The 23,003-nt window shown below is 49.4% G+C and overlaps 1 protein-coding gene across 2 annotated transcripts in view; it reads left to right on the top strand.

Moving 5' to 3' along the window:
• The window catches only part of MCTP2 (multiple C2 and transmembrane domain containing 2), an 864,328-nt gene that overhangs the window by 786,339 nt on the left and 54,986 nt on the right, over positions 1-23,003 (top strand). For both annotated transcript variants that reach the window (XM_086958087.1, XM_086958088.1), the window contains one exon: positions 17,115-17,224. In XM_086958087.1, coding sequence (XP_086814213.1) covers positions 17,115-17,224 — 110 coding nt within the window. The remainder of the gene's footprint in view (positions 1-17,114; positions 17,225-23,003) is intronic.

Genomic DNA, 23,003 nt, shown 5'->3' with positions numbered 1-23,003 from the left:
AACCTTCTTTATTTGCAGAAACTGCGCCAAGCGTCCGTCATTTTTCTGGGGTCCCCAACGCGTTTCGAAGCGTCTCGCTTCTTCCTCAGGGGGTGGCACTCGATGAGGACGGATGCAACTACAACTCTATTTATCCATTGCGCATGCGCCCTCCAATGGGTGCATGCTGGGGGTTGTGGTTTGTTGATGCTCCTCTGGTGGAGTCCGTTTGCTCAAAGTGTTTACGTGCTTTTGGTCCGTATTTAACTGCCCTCCAGTGGGCTGCAGACACAAAGCGCAGTTTTTAATATGGCAGTTCATTCACGCCGCTTGTTGACTGTCGGGTGACAGTCCCAGCAGACCCGCGTTGCCTTTTCAGCGGGCGGTGCATCTTCCGCGGTTGAGGCCACCGCGCATAATCTTTTCACTAGAATGCCTCTGACATAAAGACGCCACTCCGTGGATGAACAGGAACAACCTTCTTTATTTGCAGAAACTGCGCCAAGCGTCCGTCATTTTTCTGGGGTCCCCAACGCGTTTCGAAGCGTCTCGCTTCTTCCTCAGGGGGTGGCACTCGATGAGGACGGATGCAACTACAACTCTATTTATCCATTGCGCATGCGCCCTCCAATGGGTGCATGCTGGGGGTTGTGGTTTGTTGATGCTCCTCTTGTGGAGTCCGTTTGCTCAAAGTGTTTACGTGCTTTTGGTCCGTATTTAACTGCCCTCCAGTGGGCTGCAGACACAAAGCGCAGTTTTTAATATGGCAGTTCATTCACGCCGCTTGTTGACTGTCGGGTGACAGTCCCAGCAGACCCGCGTTGCCTTTTCAGCGGGCGGTGCATCTTCCGCGGTTGAGGCCACCGCGCATAATCTTTTCACTAGAATGCCTCTGACATAAAGACGCCACTCCGTGGATGAACAGGAACAACCTTCTTTATTTGCAGAAACTGCGCCAAGCGTCCGTCATTTTTCTGGGGTCCCCAACGCGTTTCGAAGCGTCTCGCTTCTTCCTCAGGGGGTGGCACTCGATGAGGACGGATGCAACTACAACTCTATTTATCCATTGCGCATGCGCCCTCCAATGGGTGCATGCTGGGGGTTGTGGTTTGTTGATGCTCCTCTGGTGGAGTCCGTTTGCTCAAAGTGTTTACGTGCTTTTGGTCCGTATTTAACTGCCCTCCAGTGGGCTGCAGACACAAAGCGCAGTTTTTAATATGGCAGTTCATTCACGCCGCTTGTTGACTGTCGGGTGACAGTCCCAGCAGACCCGCGTTGCCTTTTCAGCGGGCGGTGCATCTTCCGCGGTTGAGGCCACCGCGCATAATCTTTTCACTAGAATGCCTCTGACATAAAGACGCCACTCCGTGGATGAACAGGAACAACCTTCTTTATTTGCAGAAACTGCGCCAAGCGTCCGTCATTTTTCTGGGGTCCCCAACGCGTTTCGAAGCGTCTCGCTTCTTCCTCAGGGGGTGGCACTCGATGAGGACGGATGCAACTACAACTCTATTTATCCATTGCGCATGCGCCCTCCAATGGGTGCATGCTGGGGGTTGTGGTTTGTTGATGCTCCTCTGGTGGAGTCCGTTTGCTCAAAGTGTTTACGTGCTTTTGGTCCGTATTTAACTGCCCTCCAGTGGGCTGCAGACACAAAGCGCAGTTTTTAATATGGCAGTTCATTCACGCCGCTTGTTGACTGTCGGGTGACAGTCCCAGCAGACCCGCGTTGCCTTTTCAGCGGGCGGTGCATCTTCCGCGGTTGAGGCCACCGCGCATAATCTTTTCACTAGAATGCCTCTGACATAAAGACGCCACTCCGTGGATGAACAGGAACAACCTTCTTTATTTGCAGAAACTGCGCCAAGCGTCCGTCATTTTTCTGGGGTCCCCAACGCGTTTCGAAGCGTCTCGCTTCTTCCTCAGGGGGTGGCACTCGATGAGGACGGATGCAACTACAACTCTATTTATCCATTGCGCATGCGCCCTCCAATGGGTGCATGCTGGGGGTTGTGGTTTGTTGATGCTCCTCTGGTGGAGTCCGTTTGCTCAAAGTGTTTACGTGCTTTTGGTCCGTATTTAACTGCCCTCCAGTGGGCTGCAGACACAAAGCGCAGTTTTTAATATGGCAGTTCATTCACGCCGCTTGTTGACTGTCGGGTGACAGTCCCAGCAGACCCGCGTTGCCTTTTCAGCGGGCGGTGCATCTTCCGCGGTTGAGGCCACCGCGCATAATCTTTTCACTAGAATGCCTCTGACATAAAGACGCCACTCCGTGGATGAACAGGAACAACCTTCTTTATTTGCAGAAACTGCGCCAAGCGTCCGTCATTTTTCTGGGGTCCCCAACGCGTTTCGAAGCGTCTCGCTTCTTCCTCAGGGGGTGGCACTCGATGAGGACGGATGCAACTACAACTCTATTTATCCATTGCGCATGCGCCCTCCAATGGGTGCATGCTGGGGGTTGTGGTTTGTTGATGCTCCTCTGGTGGAGTCCGTTTGCTCAAAGTGTTTACGTGCTTTTGGTCCGTATTTAACTGCCCTCCAGTGGGCTGCAGACACAAAGCGCAGTTTTTAATATGGCAGTTCATTCACGCCGCTTGTTGACTGTCGGGTGACAGTCCCAGCAGACCCGCGTTGCCTTTTCAGCGGGCGGTGCATCTTCCGCGGTTGAGGCCACCGCGCATAATCTTTTCACTAGAATGCCTCTGACATAAAGACGCCACTCCGTGGATGAACAGGAACAACCTTCTTTATTTGCAGAAACTGCGCCAAGCGTCCGTCATTTTTCTGGGGTCCCCAACGCGTTTCGAAGCGTCTCGCTTCTTCCTCAGGGGGTGGCACTCGATGAGGACGGATGCAACTACAACTCTATTTATCCATTGCGCATGCGCCCTCCAATGGGTGCATGCTGGGGGTTGTGGTTTGTTGATGCTCCTCTGGTGGAGTCCGTTTGCTCAAAGTGTGTGAGTGGTGGCCTCAACCGCGGAAGATGCACCGCCCGCTGAAAAGGCAACGCGGGTCTGCTGGGACTGTCACCCGACAGTCAACAAGCGGCGTGAATGAACTGCCATATTAAAAACTGCGCTTTGTGTCTGCAGCCCACTGGAGGGCAGTTAAATACGGACCAAAAGCACGTAAACACTTTGAGCAAACGGACTCCACCAGAGGAGCATCAACAAACCACAACCCCCAGCATGCACCCATTGGAGGGCGCATGCGCAATGGATAAATAGAGTTGTAGTTGCATCCGTCCTCATCGAGTGCCACCCCCTGAGGAAGAAGCGAGACGCTTCGAAACGCGTTGGGGACCCCAGAAAAATGACGGACGCTTGGCGCAGTTTCTGCAAATAAAGAAGGTTGTTCCTGTTCATCCACGGAGTGGCGTCTTTATGTCAGAGGCATTCTAGTGAAAAGATTATGCGCGGTGGCCTCAACCGCGGAAGATGCACCGCCCGCTGAAAAGGCAACGCGGGTCTGCTGGGACTGTCACCCGACAGTCAACAAGCGGCGTGAATGAACTGCCATATTAAAAACTGCGCTTTGTGTCTGCAGCCCACTGGAGGGCAGTTAAATACGGACCAAAAGCACGTAAACACTTTGAGCAAACGGACTCCACCAGAGGAGCATCAACAAACCACAACCCCCAGCATGCACCCATTGGAGGGCGCATGCGCAATGGATAAATAGAGTTGTAGGTGCATCCGTCCTCATCGAGTGCCACCCCCTGAGGAAGAAGCGAGACGCTTCGAAACGCGTTGGGGACCCCAGAAAAATGACGGACGCTTGGCGCAGTTTCTGCAAATAAAGAAGGTTGTTCCTGTTCATCCACGGAGTGGCGTCTTTATGTCAGAGGCATTCTAGTGAAAAGATTATGCGCGGTGGCCTCAACCGCGGAAGATGCACCGCCCGCTGAAAAGGCAACGCGGGTCTGCTGGGACTGTCACCCGACAGTCAACAAGCGGCGTGAATGAACTGCCATATTAAAAACTGCGCTTTGTGTCTGCAGCCCACTGGAGGGCAGTTAAATACGGACCAAAAGCACGTAAACACTTTGAGCAAACGGACTCCACCAGAGGAGCATCAACAAACCACAACCCCCAGCATGCACCCATTGGAGGGCGCATGCGCAATGGATAAATAGAGTTGTAGTTGCATCCGTCCTCATCGAGTGCCACCCCCTGAGGAAGAAGCGAGACGCTTCGAAACGCGTTGGGGACCCCAGAAAAATGACGGACGCTTGGCGCAGTTTCTGCAAATAAAGAAGGTTGTTCCTGTTCATCCACGGAGTGGCGTCTTTATGTCAGAGGCATTCTAGTGAAAAGATTATGCGCGGTGGCCTCAACCGCGGAAGATGCACCGCCCGCTGAAAAGGCAACGCGGGTCTGCTGGGACTGTCACCCGACAGTCAACAAGCGGCGTGAATGAACTGCCATATTAAAAACTGCGCTTTGTGTCTGCAGCCCACTGGAGGGCAGTTAAATACGGACCAAAAGCACGTAAACACTTTGAGCAAACGGACTCCACCAGAGGAGCATCAACAAACCACAACCCCCAGCATGCACCCATTGGAGGGCGCATGCGCAATGGATAAATAGAGTTGTAGTTGCATCCGTCCTCATCGAGTGCCACCCCCTGAGGAAGAAGCGAGACGCTTCGAAACGCGTTGGGGACCCCAGAAAAATGACGGACGCTTGGCGCAGTTTCTGCAAATAAAGAAGGTTGTTCCTGTTCATCCACGGAGTGGCGTCTTTATGTCAGAGGCATTCTAGTGAAAAAAAAAAAAAAAATATATATATATATATATATATATATATATAAAACCGCATCGCTGCAGCGGATTTTCCCGCTGTGTGCGGCAATTTTCAAAAAGTTGCGTTACATGACGAACTCAGCTCGTCATCAGCAAACGAGCGCCGTAGCTGATGACGAGCTGAGCTCGTCATCAGCAGCGAAGAGGATATATATATACATATATATATATATATATATATATATATATATATATATATATATATATATATATATATATATATATATATATATATATATATATATATATATATATTTCATTCAACTGTGTAGTTCTGGTTAGGTATCATTTTCCATCCAAAAGGCAATTTTTCTTCACTTATCATTTTGACACCGTTGACAAATCCCCTCAATACTATAAAATGAAGGGTCAAGAGGAAATACTGGTCCAGAGCACAAACTCCCTGAATAATATTGCATTAATCAAGTGTGCTTTTCTGAAGACAGAATTCCTGATGGACTCAACTCGGGCCCCACGGCCTGTCATGAGCCACAGAGCATCCTATTAGGATGCACAGGGCATTACCTACCAAGGTGGCAAACTTCATCATTGGGCTGTGCTTCTTGTTAGGTAGGCACTGCTGCAGTGCCCAAGGGTCCTGTGAGGGGGCTATTTGCCAGAGATCTTTTTATCCATCTCTACATCTGAAGACCTTCAGTCCTGGGGCCTGAGTTGGGTCCATTTGGAATTGTTGTCTTGGAAGTGCACATTTCATTTATACGATACCTTTGAACAGGTTGTATGATTATACAACGCTAACAAGTACCACGCATGGCATTACCACGCAAATTTTACTTTGCGAGTGGCTTTACCACGCAGCATTTTAGAACGCAGGATTATACAATGCAAAAAAAAACGTTATGAAACATCTAACGTCCCTTAGGCACATATGTCATTGAAATGTACATAATGATAGTGATAGGCTAAAAAAAATAGTCAAAACTGCAGAACAAATCAAAAGATCGATGTTTAAAACAATCAAAAACAACAGATTAACTTACATTTAAAAATGCATTTAATTTAAAGAGCGCTTAAATAATACTTTTTTATGTTTAAATTTTAGTTTTCTTACCTGACACCTGCACGCTTTTCAGCAGCAGCCCTTACTTCCACCAACCACAGAAACAAGCGTCAAAACATGTCTAGCAAAATTAAAAAAGGACTTCTATAATGACGTACACTACACGCCACGTCGTTGGGGAGGTTCTTTCCTTGAACGACAGAGGCACTGAAGAGCGTTTTTTATGTAAGTTTTCTTCTTAAACCCGCTCGTTTTATTGTTATTTTTTTTTGGGGGGGGAGACCCCCCCCCCCTCCCACAGGCCTACCAAGCCCCTTTTTTTATTGGACCTTTAACTCACATTCCTTTACTATGTAGTTCGTAGTAAAGGAACGCGTGGTAAAGGTTATAGTGGTAACCACGCATGCGTTGTAAACCATGCGTGGTTAGTGCATTCGTGGAAACAGTCACGTTGTAGTGGCTGTTTCCCCTTTGAACAATGTACATAAATCGTTCCAATCAAATGACATTATTGCTAAGTGCAGCTATTTCACGTTTTGTGTAGAGCTGCTCTGAAAGGGGTATAATTGCAGCAAGCGTCAAAAAATGTGTGTGTTCCATTTTAAACTCCAATTGAAAAATGTTGGTCTCCGCTACAACAAATACCCTGAACATGATTACTCCAAACGTAGCATTAGACTCAAACTTTAATTAGTTTGGTTTGTTTTAATTCCATTCAGTAAATTTTGAGAAATAATTGTTACAAAAGCAGGTTTGTGTTCCTAATAGGTGTAATTGTTGAGATATTTCGACCAATATTTTGCAGATCCTTCAACGTTCCAGATCCATTGTTTTTCACCCACAATGCCACCTCTGTTTGGACCCATATGCAAATCTCCCTTGACACTGCTCCAGTCCAGCCTGAACTGCCAGGCCTCACCCCCCTAAACCAGATAAAAACCAACGAGGACTGGTTTCACCCTTCTCATTGGCTCATCATTCGGGTATAGCTTTTGATGCCCTATGTCTGACAGGTATGCCTAAACGTGGGTCACATGCGTACACCGTTACTGGAACCAAGCTTTACCCAGCTTATGAGCCCACAACAAGGGTGAAACGGTTACATGTGCTATTGTGCATGAGTAGTGTGTGAGTGTGACATTTGTGTCAGTTTCGTGCCACCTACTTGTGTCTTTATCTTTCAAATAGTGCTGAGCCTTTTGTGTACACGAGACACGAGCGTGTATGTCTTGTGCGCTTGTGTCTACTTGTTATGATTCACATGTGTGACTCAACTGTGCAGTATGCAGGGGGGATGGCCACCCATAGCAGTTTGGGTTCAATGCCTGCGCAGAGGCAGGAGGTCAAAGTTTGTGTGCAGAGGAGGTTGGCCACTTATGGAAAGTTAGCAGTAAGGTCCTTCTGGAGGCCGGCCCTGCGGCCAACTCCCACTGCACACAGCTGAATAGGTTGGCTGCTCACGAATAGTTGGGTGTAAGGAACTCCTGGATGTTTTATGTGATTAAAAAAAAAGTTTAAAGTGAAGATATGGCTAGTTATAACATCTTGGCAAATATTCAAAATAAACTAAAAAAAAAGGAACAAAAAAAAATCAAGATTTAATGGGAAATTGTGGTTTGGATTTAAAACCGGAAAAAACACAACTTCAGGAGTTATGGTTAGGCTCACAACATAACTGCTGTAATTATACGTCGCCCTAAGTGGGAAGGGTATGCCCAGACATGGGACCGGCTCACTACACCACTGGATTCAAGCTAGCCTGGCTGATGAAGGGTGATGCCCTGAAACCGGTCCCAGGATGCTTGTTTCCAGTCCAGGTAGGACCCGGCTTGGCAGTTCGGGCTAGACTGTTCCCACAAGGAACAGGATCAACACGGATTTGCATATGGCTGGGGTGGTGTGGTGAGCAACAAAATGATGGATTTAACTCAGATCCTTGTGACTGGGGGTGAATGTTTGCACTGTCCAGCATTCCGTCCATCAATAGTTTCTTTTGCATACATCACCCTACCTGGAAAGGGTATGCCCAGACGTGGGTCCTATGCTCACTACACAACTGGATTCAAGCTAGCCTGGCTGATGAAGTGCAATGCCCTGAAACTAGTCCCAGGATGCTTGTTTCCGGTCCAGGGAGGACCTGGCTTGGCAGCTTGGGCTGGATTGTTCCCACAAGGAACAGGATCAAGTCTGATTTGGATATGACTGGGTCCAAACTGCGGTGGTGTGGTGAGCAAAATAAGCTGGGATTCATTGAAGTAACCATGTCCTGTCTCAGCATTGAAACAGTCTCTCTCCTAACTTTATTTGAAGAAGTTGTATGTGTGTTATTAGTATGACAGCTCATTGCAAATGTTTGCGAATATCCACCCCAGTATGTGGGTAAGCCTCACTGGCATTCCTTTATTCCAATATGCAATGCGTACAGCCACTCATAGGTGTCCCGGCACAAGCAGTGCGATTGAAATCTGAAAAAGACCTGCACAAAGGGCCAAGTTTTAAGTTTCTTCTTAAACAGTGCCACATCATTCATCATCTGCAGATCCAAAGGGAGCTGATTCCACGCTGTTGTCGTCAGGTAGGTTCAAGACTTTCCTCCTGCTCTTACGCCCTGAATCCTAGGGATCCCTGCAATTTGTTGGAGGATCTCAGCTGTCTTGTGGGGTTATGAAAGCCAAATCTGGCTCTAAGGTAGGAGGGGCTGGATTTATGTAGGATGTCATGTACTAATACTAGAGCCTTAAATTTGACTCTTTCCCTAATGGGCAGCCAAGAGAGTGCATGCAAATGTAGGGAAATCTATGTTCTCATAGGAACATTTAGCAAGAGACAGGTCGCTGCATTCTGGATCACTTGAAGTTTGTCCATCGGATACTCTGGTAAGGCAAATATAGTGCATTACCATAAACTATTCTGGATGTTACCAGCGCCTGAATTGACATCTTCTTTGCTCAAAAGGATAAGAGAGGCACAAATTTCTTTCAGGACCCCATAATCCCAAAACAAGTGCCTAGCAACACTTTTTTTTTTAAAACAGATTTCATTAGATGGATAGCACATATAGTGCAGCGCCCCGCGCACTGGAGTCCACTGCCAATCATATACAAGTTATCAATGAAATAGCAATCCGTACATCATTTTTGCCGGCAATAGCATCAACTTTAAACAATACTGGCCCCCCCACCCCTCCCGAACCATCCAACTCCCCCAACCCTCTGGATCCCACACCCCCGGTCACACGACTCGGTCTCCTCTATTCTACAAAGCAGTTCTAAGTCTAGAGTAGCCTACACCTTTCATTAAAGCTCCCTACATAGCATCCAGGGTAGTCTCCTGACCCACCGGAGGTTCTAGCCATAGGCCCCGATAGTCGGCCCATCTCTTCCATATCTTGTAATGCTTACGCAGGCAGCTGCGGGCTTCGAAGATTGGCTGCTCCAGCCCCACACACAAATCTAGTCCCTTCTTCCACACCGGAACTGAAGGAGATCTGGGGTCTTTCAAGGCCTGTGCTATATCTCTCTTGGCAGTGGTCAGGCCAGTAGCAGTAGGTGTCGCTTATATCTGTTCCCCCCTACCTCATCCATCACGAGCAACAGGCCTAAGCGTGGCGTGGAGGGCCCACCCCAGGACCTCGGTCAAGCAATCCCACACTCCCTTTCAGAACATAGCTAGCGAAACACAACTCCACACCGTGGGCAGCAGCGACCCCACTTCCCTCTTGCATATAAGACAATTTGGGGATGCAATGAGGCCTGCCCTCCAGAGTCGTTTCCTGGTATAATAAATCCTGTGCAAGTATTTAAATTCGATTAACCTCAGCCGAATCGCTATGGCTGCCCCTCTAGGGGCCTCCAATGCCTCCCGCCAATCCTCTTCCTCTAAGTCGCCCACATCCCTCTCCCTCTCCCATGCCTCCCGGAGCTTCTGTAATGTTGTGGAGCAATGTGTCACCCGTGTTTGGTAAATGCGGGATATTTTCTTATCTCCTAGGTCCCCCATAAAGATCTTGGCCTCTATAGGGCTACATTCCGGGAGTGATTCCAGGCCCTCTATGCTCGGGTGATTGCATGACGAAATTGCAAATATCGGAAAAATTGGGACCGGGGAATGTCATATTTAGTTCGTAAGTCTTGGAAGGATTTAAGTGTTGTTCCCGACATTACATCCCCCAGGGTCAAAATTCCTATGGCATCCCACTCCCTAAAGCCCTTAAGCGACTCCAAGGCCGGGAGGCCTCCATTATTCCACAGTGGGGTCTCCTCTGTCAGCGTACCCCACCACCCCATGCGATGTAGTGCCCACCTCCATATCTGGAAGACAATTTAAGTAGCCGGCGGCAACCTCTTTCGCAGCCGTGCTGCGTACAATAGCACATGTAGAGAATTAGAGCCCATCAGATGTCGTTCTAGGGCATATGCAGGGTCTCCCCTATCCCCATACCACCACTCATTCAGAACTAGGAGGTGAGAGGCTTGATAATAGGATAGTATATCAGACGTCGCCAGGCCACCACAGTAAGTTGGGAAGAAGCATGCCACCCTCACTGCTCTTCCAGCCCAGAGAAACTGCCCCAGCGCTGAATCCACCTGGCGGAACCACTGGGGTGCGATTGGATAAGGATGATTTTGTAATTGATAAAGCAATCGAGGGAGGGCCACCATTTTAAATATGGCCGATCTACCATATATGGTGAGGGGCATCCGGGACCATGTCTTCATTTTGGTCCGAACCCTATCCCAGACTGGCACCAGGTTATGCTCCCAGGAGATCGCCGGGACTTCCGAGATAAATACTCCTAGGTATTTGATACCCCCAACCGCCACCTGTAACGCGGATGCCCATTCTCCCACCCTGGCTTGCACTCCGAGCACCCATTGGGTGGATTTCCGAGGGTTTAGATACAGACCCGAGGTTTCACCGAATATTTGCATTATCTCGAGTATACGTGGCCCCGATCTGTTGAGGTCGGTAAGAAAGAACAGGACATTGTCCGCGTACAGAGCAATTCTATCCGACGGACCCGTGTCCCATTCAAGACCTCTAAGCTGTGGATCCATGTGCACCCATGCCCCCAACGGCTCCATTGCCAGGGGGAATAGATAGGGAAATTGTGCCTGCCACCCTCACTGATGCCGTCAAATCCGTATACAAAAGTTTCAGATTGGACAAGAATCGAGGCCCCAGATTGAGCCGAGGCAGCAATGCAAACAGGTAGACCCAGCTCAGTGAGTGGAAGGCTTTGAAGATGTCTGCTAGGAGAAGTGCAGCCTGTACTCCAGTATCCTGAATTGCCGCCACTGCTACGTGGGCCCTGCGAATGTTATGCCTGGTAGCCCTATGGGGCATAAACCTGGTCTGATTTGGGTGAACGAGTCCCGCAATGTGGGGCAGAGGACGATTAGCCAGTGCCTTAGCTAATATTTTAGCCTCAACATTTAGTAAGGATATAGGCCTGTATGACGCGTGCTGTTCCGGGGGCCTGCCCGACTTCTGGAACACCACCACCTCAGCATGTCTTCAGTCCTCAGGGAGGCAACCTCCCTCCCTGGCCTCCTCCAATGCCGCCCTGTAAGGCATGCCGAGCTGGAGATGATATTTTTTGTAAAACTCACTTGGGAACCCATTGGGTCCCGGAGCCTTTCCGGTGTTGAGGTCTCCCAGAGCTTTCCCCAATTCTTCGGCCGTCAGAGGGAGCTCCAGGTGATCACGCACCTCCTCTGTTACCGCATGCAGTGGCAGGTCCGCCAGAAATTTGTCTACCATATCAGCTGGGAGGCATTCACTCGGGGCGTATTGGGTCGCGTAATATGTCACAAAACCTTCTGCTAGTACCTTTGGGTCTGCAATCGGGTGTCCCGCCGCATCAAGGTTACCTGGCAGGGTTTGAGCGTGGAACGTGCCATGGCAAAGCCGGTGCGACAGCGTCCCTGAATTATCCCCCCATTGACAGATTCTGCTGCGTGTTGCTAGCCACGCATGGCGCACCTCATCTAGTAGCAGGGATGTGTATCTTTGCTGTGCCAGTAGGAGTTACCCCACCATTTGACTTCCCCCCTACACTACAGCGACGTTCTAAAGCTTCGATATCCGCAGCGGCACGGATTAAGTCCTCTTTACGCCGCCGCGCACCAAGCAATATCAACTCCCCGCAGCATGGGCTTCAGGGCTTCCCACACTGTCTCGGCTGTAGTGACCAATCCCACATTTTCTACCAAGGATTGTGCAATGGCTTCGCCCATATGGTTTCGGTAGTCTTCGTGTTGCAAATGCCACGCAGACAGGCGCCACCGAAATGGCTGCCGCCTTATGCCGAGCAGTAACTCTATACTAACAGGAGAGTGGTCCGATAGTCCCCTCGACAAAATAGCCGCCGACCCCACTCTGCCAATAACTGCTCGTGGGACAAAGATATAATCTAGCCTGGAGATGTATTTGTGGACTGCGGATAAGTATGTGTATTCCCTCCCAAGTGCATGGAAGTACCGCCATGTGTCAATCCAATGAAAACTTCTGACCATGTCCCCCAATCTGGTAGATGCTGTGGCCAACGCCCGCCCTCTGGCCTACATCGATCCACCAGTCCGTTCATAACATCATTCCAATCTCCTCCCACTACCGCTGGTGTCTCCGGGATGTCAGCCCAAACATCAAAGAGTTTCTCGACTAGAGACCACTGTAAAGGAGGTGGCGCATATATACTACCCAGTACCAGGGTCTCCTCCCCAATCTTACCCCTGATAAAAATGTACCTGCCCTGTGTGTCGACCCATTGAGTGGCATGAACATAAGAGTCTGCGGTGCACTAATATGGCCACCCCCTTGGACCCTCTAGCAAATCCTGCATGGTAGACCTGTTGATAGCCAAATCGCTGCAAGCAAAGTGCTTTGTTGCCTAATAGATGAGTTTCTTGTAACAATAGGATATCAGCGTGTTCCCTCTTTGCTTGCTGTAACACCGCACCCCTCTTAATTTTATCTAACAAACCTCTCACATTCCAGCTTAGGATTTTAAGGGTCGCTTCGGGGTTCACTGTGCCAACTCCAGAGCTCGCCATCTGGTAGTTATGTATTATGTTATGTATTGCCCAGGTGCCGGGCCTCTGAGGTGTATGCAAGCATTGCAAGGAGAGGTCCCAATGATCGGGTGACCCACCTCCAACTACCTCCCCCTGTAGAACAACAAGCCGCGGCCCTCCCCCCAATCCCGGATCCCAACCCCATACCTCAAGAACGCTGAAGTACCTGTCGCGGTATAGGCGACCAAGCCCAAAACAGAGGGCCTGAGCCTGACCACACCAATGGATCCCTCCTAAACTACCCATCGACCTACCACTCCCCATAAAGTCCCAACCAAGGGGAATGACCCGCCCCGTACATATCCCCCCATCCCGCTACATCACAAATAACATCATCCACATATACGGAGAATCTTCGGCCCCAGTTCTTAGTCAGGGGTACACCCTCCCGATATCCTAGTCATATCAGTGGCAAGACATTTGTCCGGCATGTGCAATTCCCCCTTACCAAGTGGACCAAAAATCAAGGATCTGCTACAGGAGATCCAGCGGCACCCGCGGCACCCCCGACCCCCCACCTCCCCACTTCTGACTCGGAGCGCCTTCTGGACCTGGAGTGCCAATTCCCACTGTTCCTCGTTCCCCGTGCCGTTTGTGTCTGTGGTTTGCTCCGCGGAGCATCTGAATCCAGGCCCGGCGGGGCATGCACCCTCACTTTGACTGTCTCATCCATCCATTGGAAGTCCTCTTCCGGAGTGTCGAAAAAGTGAGTGTGAGATTGGAAACCACCCTCAGACGAGCCGGATAAAGCAAGGCGTATGGAAGTTTAAGGTCTCGTAGACACGCTTTTGCCGCCATGAATGACTGCCGTTGTTGTTGCACCATTCGTGTGTAGTCTGGAAAGATGAGGATCTGGTGGTTATCATATAGAAGCGGCTCTTTCGCCCGTGCCTGTTGTAGGATGACATCGCGATCATGATAGTTCAATAAATTGGCGATGACAGGTCGGGGACGAGCCCCACCCGTCGGCTTCTGAACCAGAGCCCTATGGGCCCGTTCTATTACAAAACAATTCGACAGGGAGTCCGGGGGAAGCCAATTCGTCAGCCTCTGAATCAAGAATTTTTCCATGTTGCCCTTCTCGCAGCCCTCTGGAAGCCCAACAAAGCGCAAGTTGTTCCGCCTAGCCCGCCCTTCCGCATCCTCTGCCCGGAGTGCTAGGTTCTTCTGGATTATCTCCATGCTGGCAACCTTGCGTTTCAAAGTCGCCATGTCATCTTCCACTCCTGAGAGTCTAGTTTCAGCTTCAGTGAGGCGGGCTACGGCGTTGCGCAAGTCCTGACGCAGCAGAGTGACATCCGCTCCTACCACCCCAATTTTTGCGTCCAACATATCTCTAGATTGAGTTATGGCTGCCAGCCAGGCTGCATTGTCCGCCCACCCGGCCTGGGGGCCCCCAGCTGCTCCGGCCCCACCACTTGGTTCCGTGAATTTTTCAATTGGTCCATGTTTTGTGGCTCCCCCCACCCCCACCCCTCGTCATCCTGGGTGGCAATCTGGGACACTCACCAGCTATCCTGCCGTCCCGCCCATCTATCTCTCCCCCTCGCCTCTCCGGGGCCCCGGATGAATACGTGGACTCCGTCCAGTCCATCCCTGACAGGGCAGTACAGCCACTCCGAGTTACTGACCATCACAACAGGGGGCCGCCTTCACAGCCCCTCCAGACCTCCAGTGGGGTCGAAGTGGCACCGATCCAGTTGCGCCAAGTAGTCCAATTATATTTCCACACATAGGCGCACCAGTCCGGTCCGAAACAGGAGTATCTGACCCCCTGGGCCAAGACAAGGCAGGCAACTGAAAGATCACTGCGGCCCAGTCAGGCCCCTCGCCATGGATACGTATCTTGAGCTGACCAGCTAGCTGTAGCCTCCCACGTCGTCCTCCACCAAGGACCAGATCTTGTCCCTATGGCCAGCCTGCTCTCTCACGGCCACTGAGCACTGCCGCCACCGAGGGCCGATATGACCCAAGAGCCCCACCAGTCCTGTCTCTTCAGGGGTGACCTATGTGGCTGGTCTAGGCGCTGGGCCCGAACCCCCAGCTTGCCCCCGGGCCCTTCGATCTCCGGGCCCCCACGCCGCCTCTGGGGCAGGAACCAGTCCCTGCTGCAACCGGCCCTGACCCCCGGCACCTCCTGGGGGCCCTCCGGGACGTCCGCTGGTCACTCCCCCAGTGTGCCTGGCCAGCTGCTATTTCTGGGCCGGCGGCCGCCTCCTGTGCGTCGGGCCCAGGGAGCCTGAAAATCGAGGTCCCGGCCTCCGCACCGCGGACTAGGCCCGAACCCGGCGTGCATTGTTCTTTGTAGTCCGGGCACTCCAGCCCCCGGCAGCCCACACTGGAGCCTCAACCCCCAGTCAGTGCTCCTTAGGTGGGACGAGGCATCCGTCAATGACTGCGTCGGAGCGCCGGCACAGCAGTCAGTGTGGTCTCCCAGCGGCCTCCCAAAAGCAGCAGGCCTAGGAGAGCGCGAAAATTTAGGTCCCGGTTGCCACTCTACGGAGCAGGGCCGGGGCCGCCGCTATGTGTAGCTCGGTCCGTGGGCACTCAGGAGTTCCACAAATCTCACCGGAGCCGCACCCCGCCTGCAGAGCCGAGTGCCTCTCCTCCAAGCGGTACAGGGGAACAGGATATATCGAAGGATAGATGACGGGCGGGACGGAGCCACACTAGTCTGCGTCCGCCATGCTGGCCCGCTAAGCCACACCCCGCCTAGCAACACTTTTACTTGACAGTCTATTATCAAATTTAATACACAGATTTCAACAGAGTCTGTCTGGGGCACTGGGGGAGAAGCTTTGTCTGGCCAAAAGGTTGGCTAAAAACCTGATGGAATCTTCCCAAAGTATAGAATTTCTATTTTTTCTTTGTTACATTTGAGTTTTGCCGTAGCTAACCAGTGAAAAACAGCATCCAGGTAACTTTTAATCTGACCACCTTTCAACTCAGCACCCTTATGCCAGGAGAAAATCAGTTGTGTATCATCCGCATAGGAGATCACTTTAGCTCCCAGATCTTCTGCTTGTTGAGCCAGAGGGGTAAGATATAAATTAAAAAGGTTGGAGCTCAGGGCAGAGCCCCGATGAACTCCCACCAGTGTATTACATGGATTGGCAGAACATGGAGGAATTCAGACTTTGGGCTCCTTTTAGCTAGAAATTATGTTATCCAGTCCAAAGCTTGCCCTGTTACTCCAGTGGCCTCACGATGGTCCAGCAGCATCGAGTGGGGACCGTATCAAATGCTCCTGATTGGTCATGCATGATTAATTCAGCCACTCCCCTAGCATTCAGAGTTCCTCTGACATATTCAGATGCTTCCACCAGAGCCGTCTCTGTACTATACTGGTCTTTAAAGCCTGACTGGCTAGATTGAAGCGCTATTTAAGACTGAAGAGCTATTTATTCACATGTTTCTCTAAAAGTTTAGATAGGCAGGCAATAGGGAGATCTACCTATAGTCGGCAGGGATAGCTGGATCTGCTGCAGGCTTTTTAGACTGCTTCCACACCCTGAGAACTGTGGCCATCTTTAATGATGTATTTAAAATCAAATTGGCCACAGGATTAATAATGTCAACCCGTGATGTCAATAATTTAGGGGGACACGGATCTGCAGAGAACCAGATTTAACGGCATTCAAAGCCCACAGAGAAATGGGATCTGAGGTGTTCAACTTTTCCTTAGAGAGCGGAGTCATCCTGACTTGTGGTTTTATCCCAGGGTCTTCCACTGGTCTTAAGCCCACAGACAGATTTGGTTGAATACTTAAAATCTTTACATTAAAAAAACTAGCAAGCTGTTCACACTATTCTGCGGAGACTGATTGGGAAATATTACATGCTGGTGGGGCGATAACTCCTCACAATCAAGAAGATCTCTCTCGAACTGTTTCCTGCTTTTGCAATCCTCGCCTCATAATAGGCTTGTTTAGTTTAGTTATTCAGGCATGATATTTCTTCAGTGCTAATTTATAGACCCCCTTAGTCAGTGAATTATTTTGTGAATCATATTCTAAAGTGACAATTTATGCTTACGTGCTACATACACTTTTACAAACTGTGTTATCCGAGTCAAAGTTTAGTGCCGATATCAGCACCTAAATGTGTCTTGTTTTAAAGTGCGGCTGCTATTCTAGGAATTTCGTGTGTGGGATTAAGTTGATGTATTTTTAATTGTTATAATTTACATCTATTATCTAATCTTATTTTCCTTCTTTATTTTCAGCACTTTTAATTGGACAATGCCCTTTTTGTCTCTTCTTGCTGGAACAGTATTCGCTGTGGCCACGGTTCTCCTATATTTCATACCATTGAGATATATTGTTTTAATATGGGGTAAGTTTTGTTTTTTGGGACTTCCATTGCAGGCTTATGACCATATTTGTAGTATGCTGTTAAACAATTTCAATGAGTGATCCTTATGTGTTAAGATTGCAATTAGGCACTGGAAAGAAACTGAGATGAACATGTATATCAGAATCAATTAATTCCGTTCAACTGGATTAGTGCATCAAAACGACCTATATTTCCATAAAATGTTATATATTATTAAACTGTTTAGGTAGCAGTACCAAATTCTTTAGATACAGGACGTCCAGTAATAATACAAATATCCTGCATTAGAATGTGATATGAAGGAATTTTGAGTTTCAGGATGCATCCGTTAAGCGCTTCAGCAGTTATAGGGCCATTGATAAGACGGTTTATTTGAAAAAATGCTAACTACCTAGTAAATAGAGTCTTGAGGTAGCATAGGATGCTACCTCACAGGGTGGGTCCAGCCAGTGAATTGTGAAGCATAAGATAAGTAGAGGAGCAGATAAGTAGATAGCAACAACTACCTGCAATACCCTCCCTTCTGCTAGTGCCTCCTTCACCGTGAACTAGACTCTTAGTGCTGGACTTTAGAAGGTAACTCTTTCAACAGGGCTAACCCAGTCCCTATATCTGGCCTGCGCTCCATCCCGGTCATGCCCAGATAACTGTGAGTGGTGTCTTCTGATTTTAGGTCCTATGCTTATCTTAAGTCTTTGAAACTTCATATCTCCAGTGCTTCTGATTGAATTTGTCTCGTTTTGGTGTCAACTATTTTATTACATTTTACTCTATTTTTCTAAATTAGCACCAAATTTTTCTTGTGTATGTATGCTGCATAAATACTGTACACGTTACCTCGAAGTTCAGCCTGACTGCTTTTGTGTCAAGCTACTAGAGGGTTAAGCACAGGTTAATTTTGTGAATTTTGTGGTTCTCCCTGGCAAGAACTGTGTCTGTTGCTTGGGAAGGGCTCGCACTTTTCTCTACCAAAAACCACATTTTCCACGTAAATCTATAGAACAGATTTTAATGCATAAAATAAACAATAAGAAATACACAGAGTAAGGATAACAATACAGGGCTGTTAAGTTGTACGAGTATGGTAATATAATCATACCACCTGAAACAAGTGTCTTGTTCTATAGAAAGTAAATTGCTGCAATATTATGATGAGATCATTAAAGAGGCTAACTATTCTGATTGGACTATATGATGTAGTAAGAAATAAATAAGGAACTTTAGCGAAGAATTGCATTCTGGATGTCCAATTTGGGTCCCTTTTCCATTTGTTTCTTGATCTTTATTTAGTTTAGCATGAAATGGAGGTAACTATCACACTAGAGAGCAACCAGTGCTGGACTCCACACTTGATCATTACCTCTTGAAAATTTTCTAAAACGTATCAAGCCATAAGATAAGTGAAAAGTGAGATCCCCGGGGAATGGCTTGTGGCGTCAAGATGGCGGTCACACTCTTTGAGTGCTCCTGACCCCTCTGCCATCTGCCTCCATCCGACGTGGTGTCCGGTCTGATTTTCATGGGGGTAGCTCATCCTGAGGCCTTGCAGCATCAATCTGCCAAGAGTGCTGCATGGAGTGGCGCCAGCTGGAGAGACAGTGAGCGGAGTCCGTCTGAGCTTCAAAATGGCGGATCCTGTCTGGGCACAAGTTTGTCAGTTTGCGCCTGACATGTCTGTTCTGTCGCTGTGAACAGGCCGAGGCCGGGCACTGCAACACTGAAGGACGGGGTGAGGTAAATTACTAGGTGAGCAGCTGCAACCGCATATGATATTCAGTACGGACACAAGATAGTGCCGTGTGGAGCTGGGGCTCATGTGCCTGTCCTGCTTTGTCAGTGCTAAGAGAGGTGGGGGGTCTCCTCACCCCATCAAGGCTGGTTCCCCCCTGCATCCTGCTTTAGAAACTAACTGGAGACGCATTCTCACTGGCTTCATATAGAAGTGGTGAGGACCCAGGCCGGGACCTTTTCTGAATGTCTCAAGTTCCCCTGACCAACACTTGGGGGCGGCACTTGGGGGCTGACTTGCTGGGGGAGATCACTTGAGGCTTGGGCTGCCATGTGGGGGAGGAGCAGCAAGGAGACAATATAGGCCCTTCCCTGTGGCCATGCAGCTTGCGCTGGGATACTCATAGGGGCCTGGTCCAGTATAAGGAGTGCGACTACATTTTAGGCCAGAAGTTGATTTCTGCAGACACAGCCTTCACTCATTAGGTGTATTTCTGCAGGCTGTTCCCAACACAGGCACTCTCCTTTAGCTGCAGTGCCTGGCAATGTACCATTTATTTCCCCCCTATTGATGCTTCCTGGGGCCTAAGACACTTAAACATCTATAACCATTTTGATCCTTCTGGCTCTGGGGGCGCTGCAGAGTGGAGTACTAGTGATCAGGGTCACTTGAGACTTCGCTCTCAGCTCCTCACCCATCTTCATAGTGCCTAAGGGAACGAGAGTCACTTGGGGCTCAAGAACATCTGGATCCCTGGCACTTAGCTCCTCTGCTTGCCCGTCTGTGATCCTCAGTAGAGGTAGGTGATCAATCCAACGACTGGCTGCTTGTGCTACTGCAAGCAGTGGTGAGCGGGCCTGACTTCCACCCACATAGACTAGTGGTGCACTGCCTTTACCCCCGGTGGCCCAGTACTTCATTTGTTGCAACTCTGGCTCTAAGTGGGGTTGGTGGCCAGTCCTCCACCCGGCTGCTCGTGCTACAGTGGGGACGCGGTAAGCAGGATGAGCTTCTTCATATGAGGACCACTTGGTTCTTTAGAGACAATGGAGAAAGTCTGCGAACCCACCACCCTCCCAACCACGCATCACCAACTTACTACCCCACCGGGGTAGAAACAATTGACAAAAGTACGGTATCTGAAGGTGGTCGTGACAAAATCCTCCAAGTATTACAATCTTCCCAAACCGCAGCTGAGAGGAAAATGGGGGAGGTGCTTGTTGATGTGGCTCTTCTTTGCCAGGACCTGTGTAATGTCATATGCCGTATCACTAAAGCGGACCTCAAGGCCAAAGTGGCCTAACTCCTTACCCGCAAAAAACAAACTTCATCACCACGTTGAGGATGCAGAAAACCGCTCCAGAAGCAACAATCTGCATTTTATGGTTTTTCGGGAAGATGTGGAGCGCTCCCGGCCTGCAGAATTCCTTGAGGTATGGCTTAAATACTGAATGCCTGCTGACAAACTCTTCCCCTGGTTTGCCGGGGAGGTGGATCACAGGGCACTCACCCCTAAACCTGAAGGCCCATAGCAGCGAGATTCTTTCATTTCTCAGATCGTGACTGTATCCTGCATGAGGCCAGACCTTCAAGATCAAAATACCAAAATACAGATTTTTCCGTATTACAACCACGAGGTCCAGGCCCACCACAAATCATACGAAGCTGTTGATGAAAATCTCTGGAATCTCAAGCTAACCTTTATGATGTTTTTCCCAGTGCGACTCAGTCCTGTTTGAGGATGAATACAATTCCAGAGTCTGCTTAGGTATGGCTAACGTAGGAGGAACAACTGTGCCACCCTTCTCGCACCTCACCTCCCACCACTCGACAAATGTTGACATGTGATCTGCGGTTGACCAAACATTGGACAAGGGTCTGTAATCGCTCTTGACCAAGGCAGCACAACACCAGAGATTTATCACCCTCCCCAAGCTCGGGGTCCTCTGTGCGGCTCCAGAGGTTGGGATCGCCCTTGCATTCCAGGGGAGATTCATATGCAACTCCAGATAACTGATCAGCTCAGTTGAACTCCATTGCCCATCTGAATCTATCATGGTCCACCTGTGAAGAGACCTTCATGGGAGGCTGCACCTGTGAACTACAATGGAGGGTCAAAAGGTCGGGCGTGCAGGTGCTTGCACCGCATTGTATTCACCACTCCACGCCTAATCAAGATACGTTGAGTTTAAGTTGGGGTTTACATTTCGGGGGGACATATGCTTCTTTGGGGGAAGATTGGGGTGGGGGGATTTGAGGGGGTAGGTGTTCTTTTGATAGGTACATATTTCACCTTGTGTTGTTGTATGCATATGCCCTCCTCTTTCCTTAGGTTGCCACATTGAACCGGCATTGTCCTATTGCCAGCTGGTCTTTTGCACGCACCTGTCCTCACAAGACACCTCACATTTAGCTACCTGCAAGGTGCTGTACGCCATTTTACTTCTGTTCACACTAGCAATACATGCACCGCCATTACCACACACACTATTTTGGCATGGAACGTTAATGGTCTTTTAGATAGGAGCAAGAGCTCTGCGGAATTGCGTTACACCCATCACTTTCAACCATTCATGTTGATGCATCAGGAGACCCATTTACTAGGCTTCCATTGTCTATTCCTAGCTCATCAGGGTTTTGAAAAAGTCCACCAGGCTGAATTTTCCAGGGTGTTCCGGTGGTTGCAATGCTCAGATGTGCTTTCAGTGTCTCATGCACGAATCCTCCCGTGCGGGATCTCCCATCATGACCAGCTACTCCTCCGTGTTGCGGCATCCAGCACAAAAAGTTGCCCCTTATGGTTACTTAATGCTTGCGGAGTGTCTTCCAGGCCCTAATCCACCCAGACCAATGTGGCTTAATGCCCGCCCGAAGCACGAGGCACTGCCTATTGCGGGCATCTTTGTGGTGCTCATCCACCACTGCTCCCTGCCTCCCAGCTAGTGCTGTTTGTAGATAGTCTTCGAAAAGACGTTTAGGACTGTGGACTGGGGGTACCCGATGAGTGTTAGAAAGGGCATGATTCGGACCATGATTCCGAGGCCTAGTCCAAGTTCTTTACTCCAACCGGACGATCAGGGTGCAGATTAATGGGGTGATGTACGCTGAGTTTTCCTGCAATGCGGAACCTACCAGGATTGCCCTTTATCCCCCGTCCTATTTGTGCTAGCCATTGTACCCCTTGCTAGGCTTATACATTGTGATGCGCAGATACAGGGATGGGTATGGGCTGTGGTACACAAGGATAGCATAGTTCTCTGTGCGGATGACATTCTCATGTACTTGACTAATCCCGCTGCTAGTGCTCCTCGATGCCTCCAGCTGCAGAAAATTTACGCGGAAGTCTTGTGATTAACATTTAATTCTGCCAAATTAGTGTTGGTCCCATTGGCTCCCTCGCCAGACTTTGTGGACTGGCAAATTACTATCCCAGTACACCGTCTTAGTTTTCAGTACTTAGGCATCCAGGTGGCCTTGGGCCCAGGGCTGACATGATCCCTTAACATTGCTCCACTCACCCTTAGGATCAGGGAGGATCTCAGGAAGTGACAGGTGGTCCCATTGAATGTCACGGGGAGAAAGGCTTTGTATAAAATGGTATTGCCACTATTCCTCTATATCCTGCAACGTTTCCCTCACACAATCCCCTGTCACTGGTTTCGAGAGATTGATTCAATTGCAATTGCCTTACTAGGTACCACTCAAGACTGCATTTGGCACCTGCCAGTGTGCCCCCTATGATGGCAGCTTAGGCATGACTAAACTCTATTTGTATTACCTGACATTACCCTTCCTGATTGTGAACGAGTGGCTCAGTGGCTGATGGTCTGAAACAGCCTACTGATTAAAGCTCAACATGTTAGGTTTCCCCCGAATACTAGCAATGCTATACAGAGGCAGAATTCCAAACACAATTCCAGAGGTGACCCGGCTGGTATTTAAGAGGTGAAAGGCAGCCCATAGACACACAGGGTGGTGGTCCAAACTCTCCCAACACCCTCCCCCCATGGCAAGGCATGTGGCTGAGAGAGGTAGCATCACTAGATGGCT

The sequence above is a fragment of the Lissotriton vulgaris genome, chromosome 2_1 (genome assembly GCF_964263255.1).
Source record: "Lissotriton vulgaris chromosome 2_1, aLisVul1.2, whole genome shotgun sequence".
Lineage (NCBI taxonomy): Eukaryota > Metazoa > Chordata > Amphibia > Caudata > Salamandridae > Lissotriton > Lissotriton vulgaris.
This window is presented reverse-complemented; position numbering and strand designations above follow the sequence as displayed.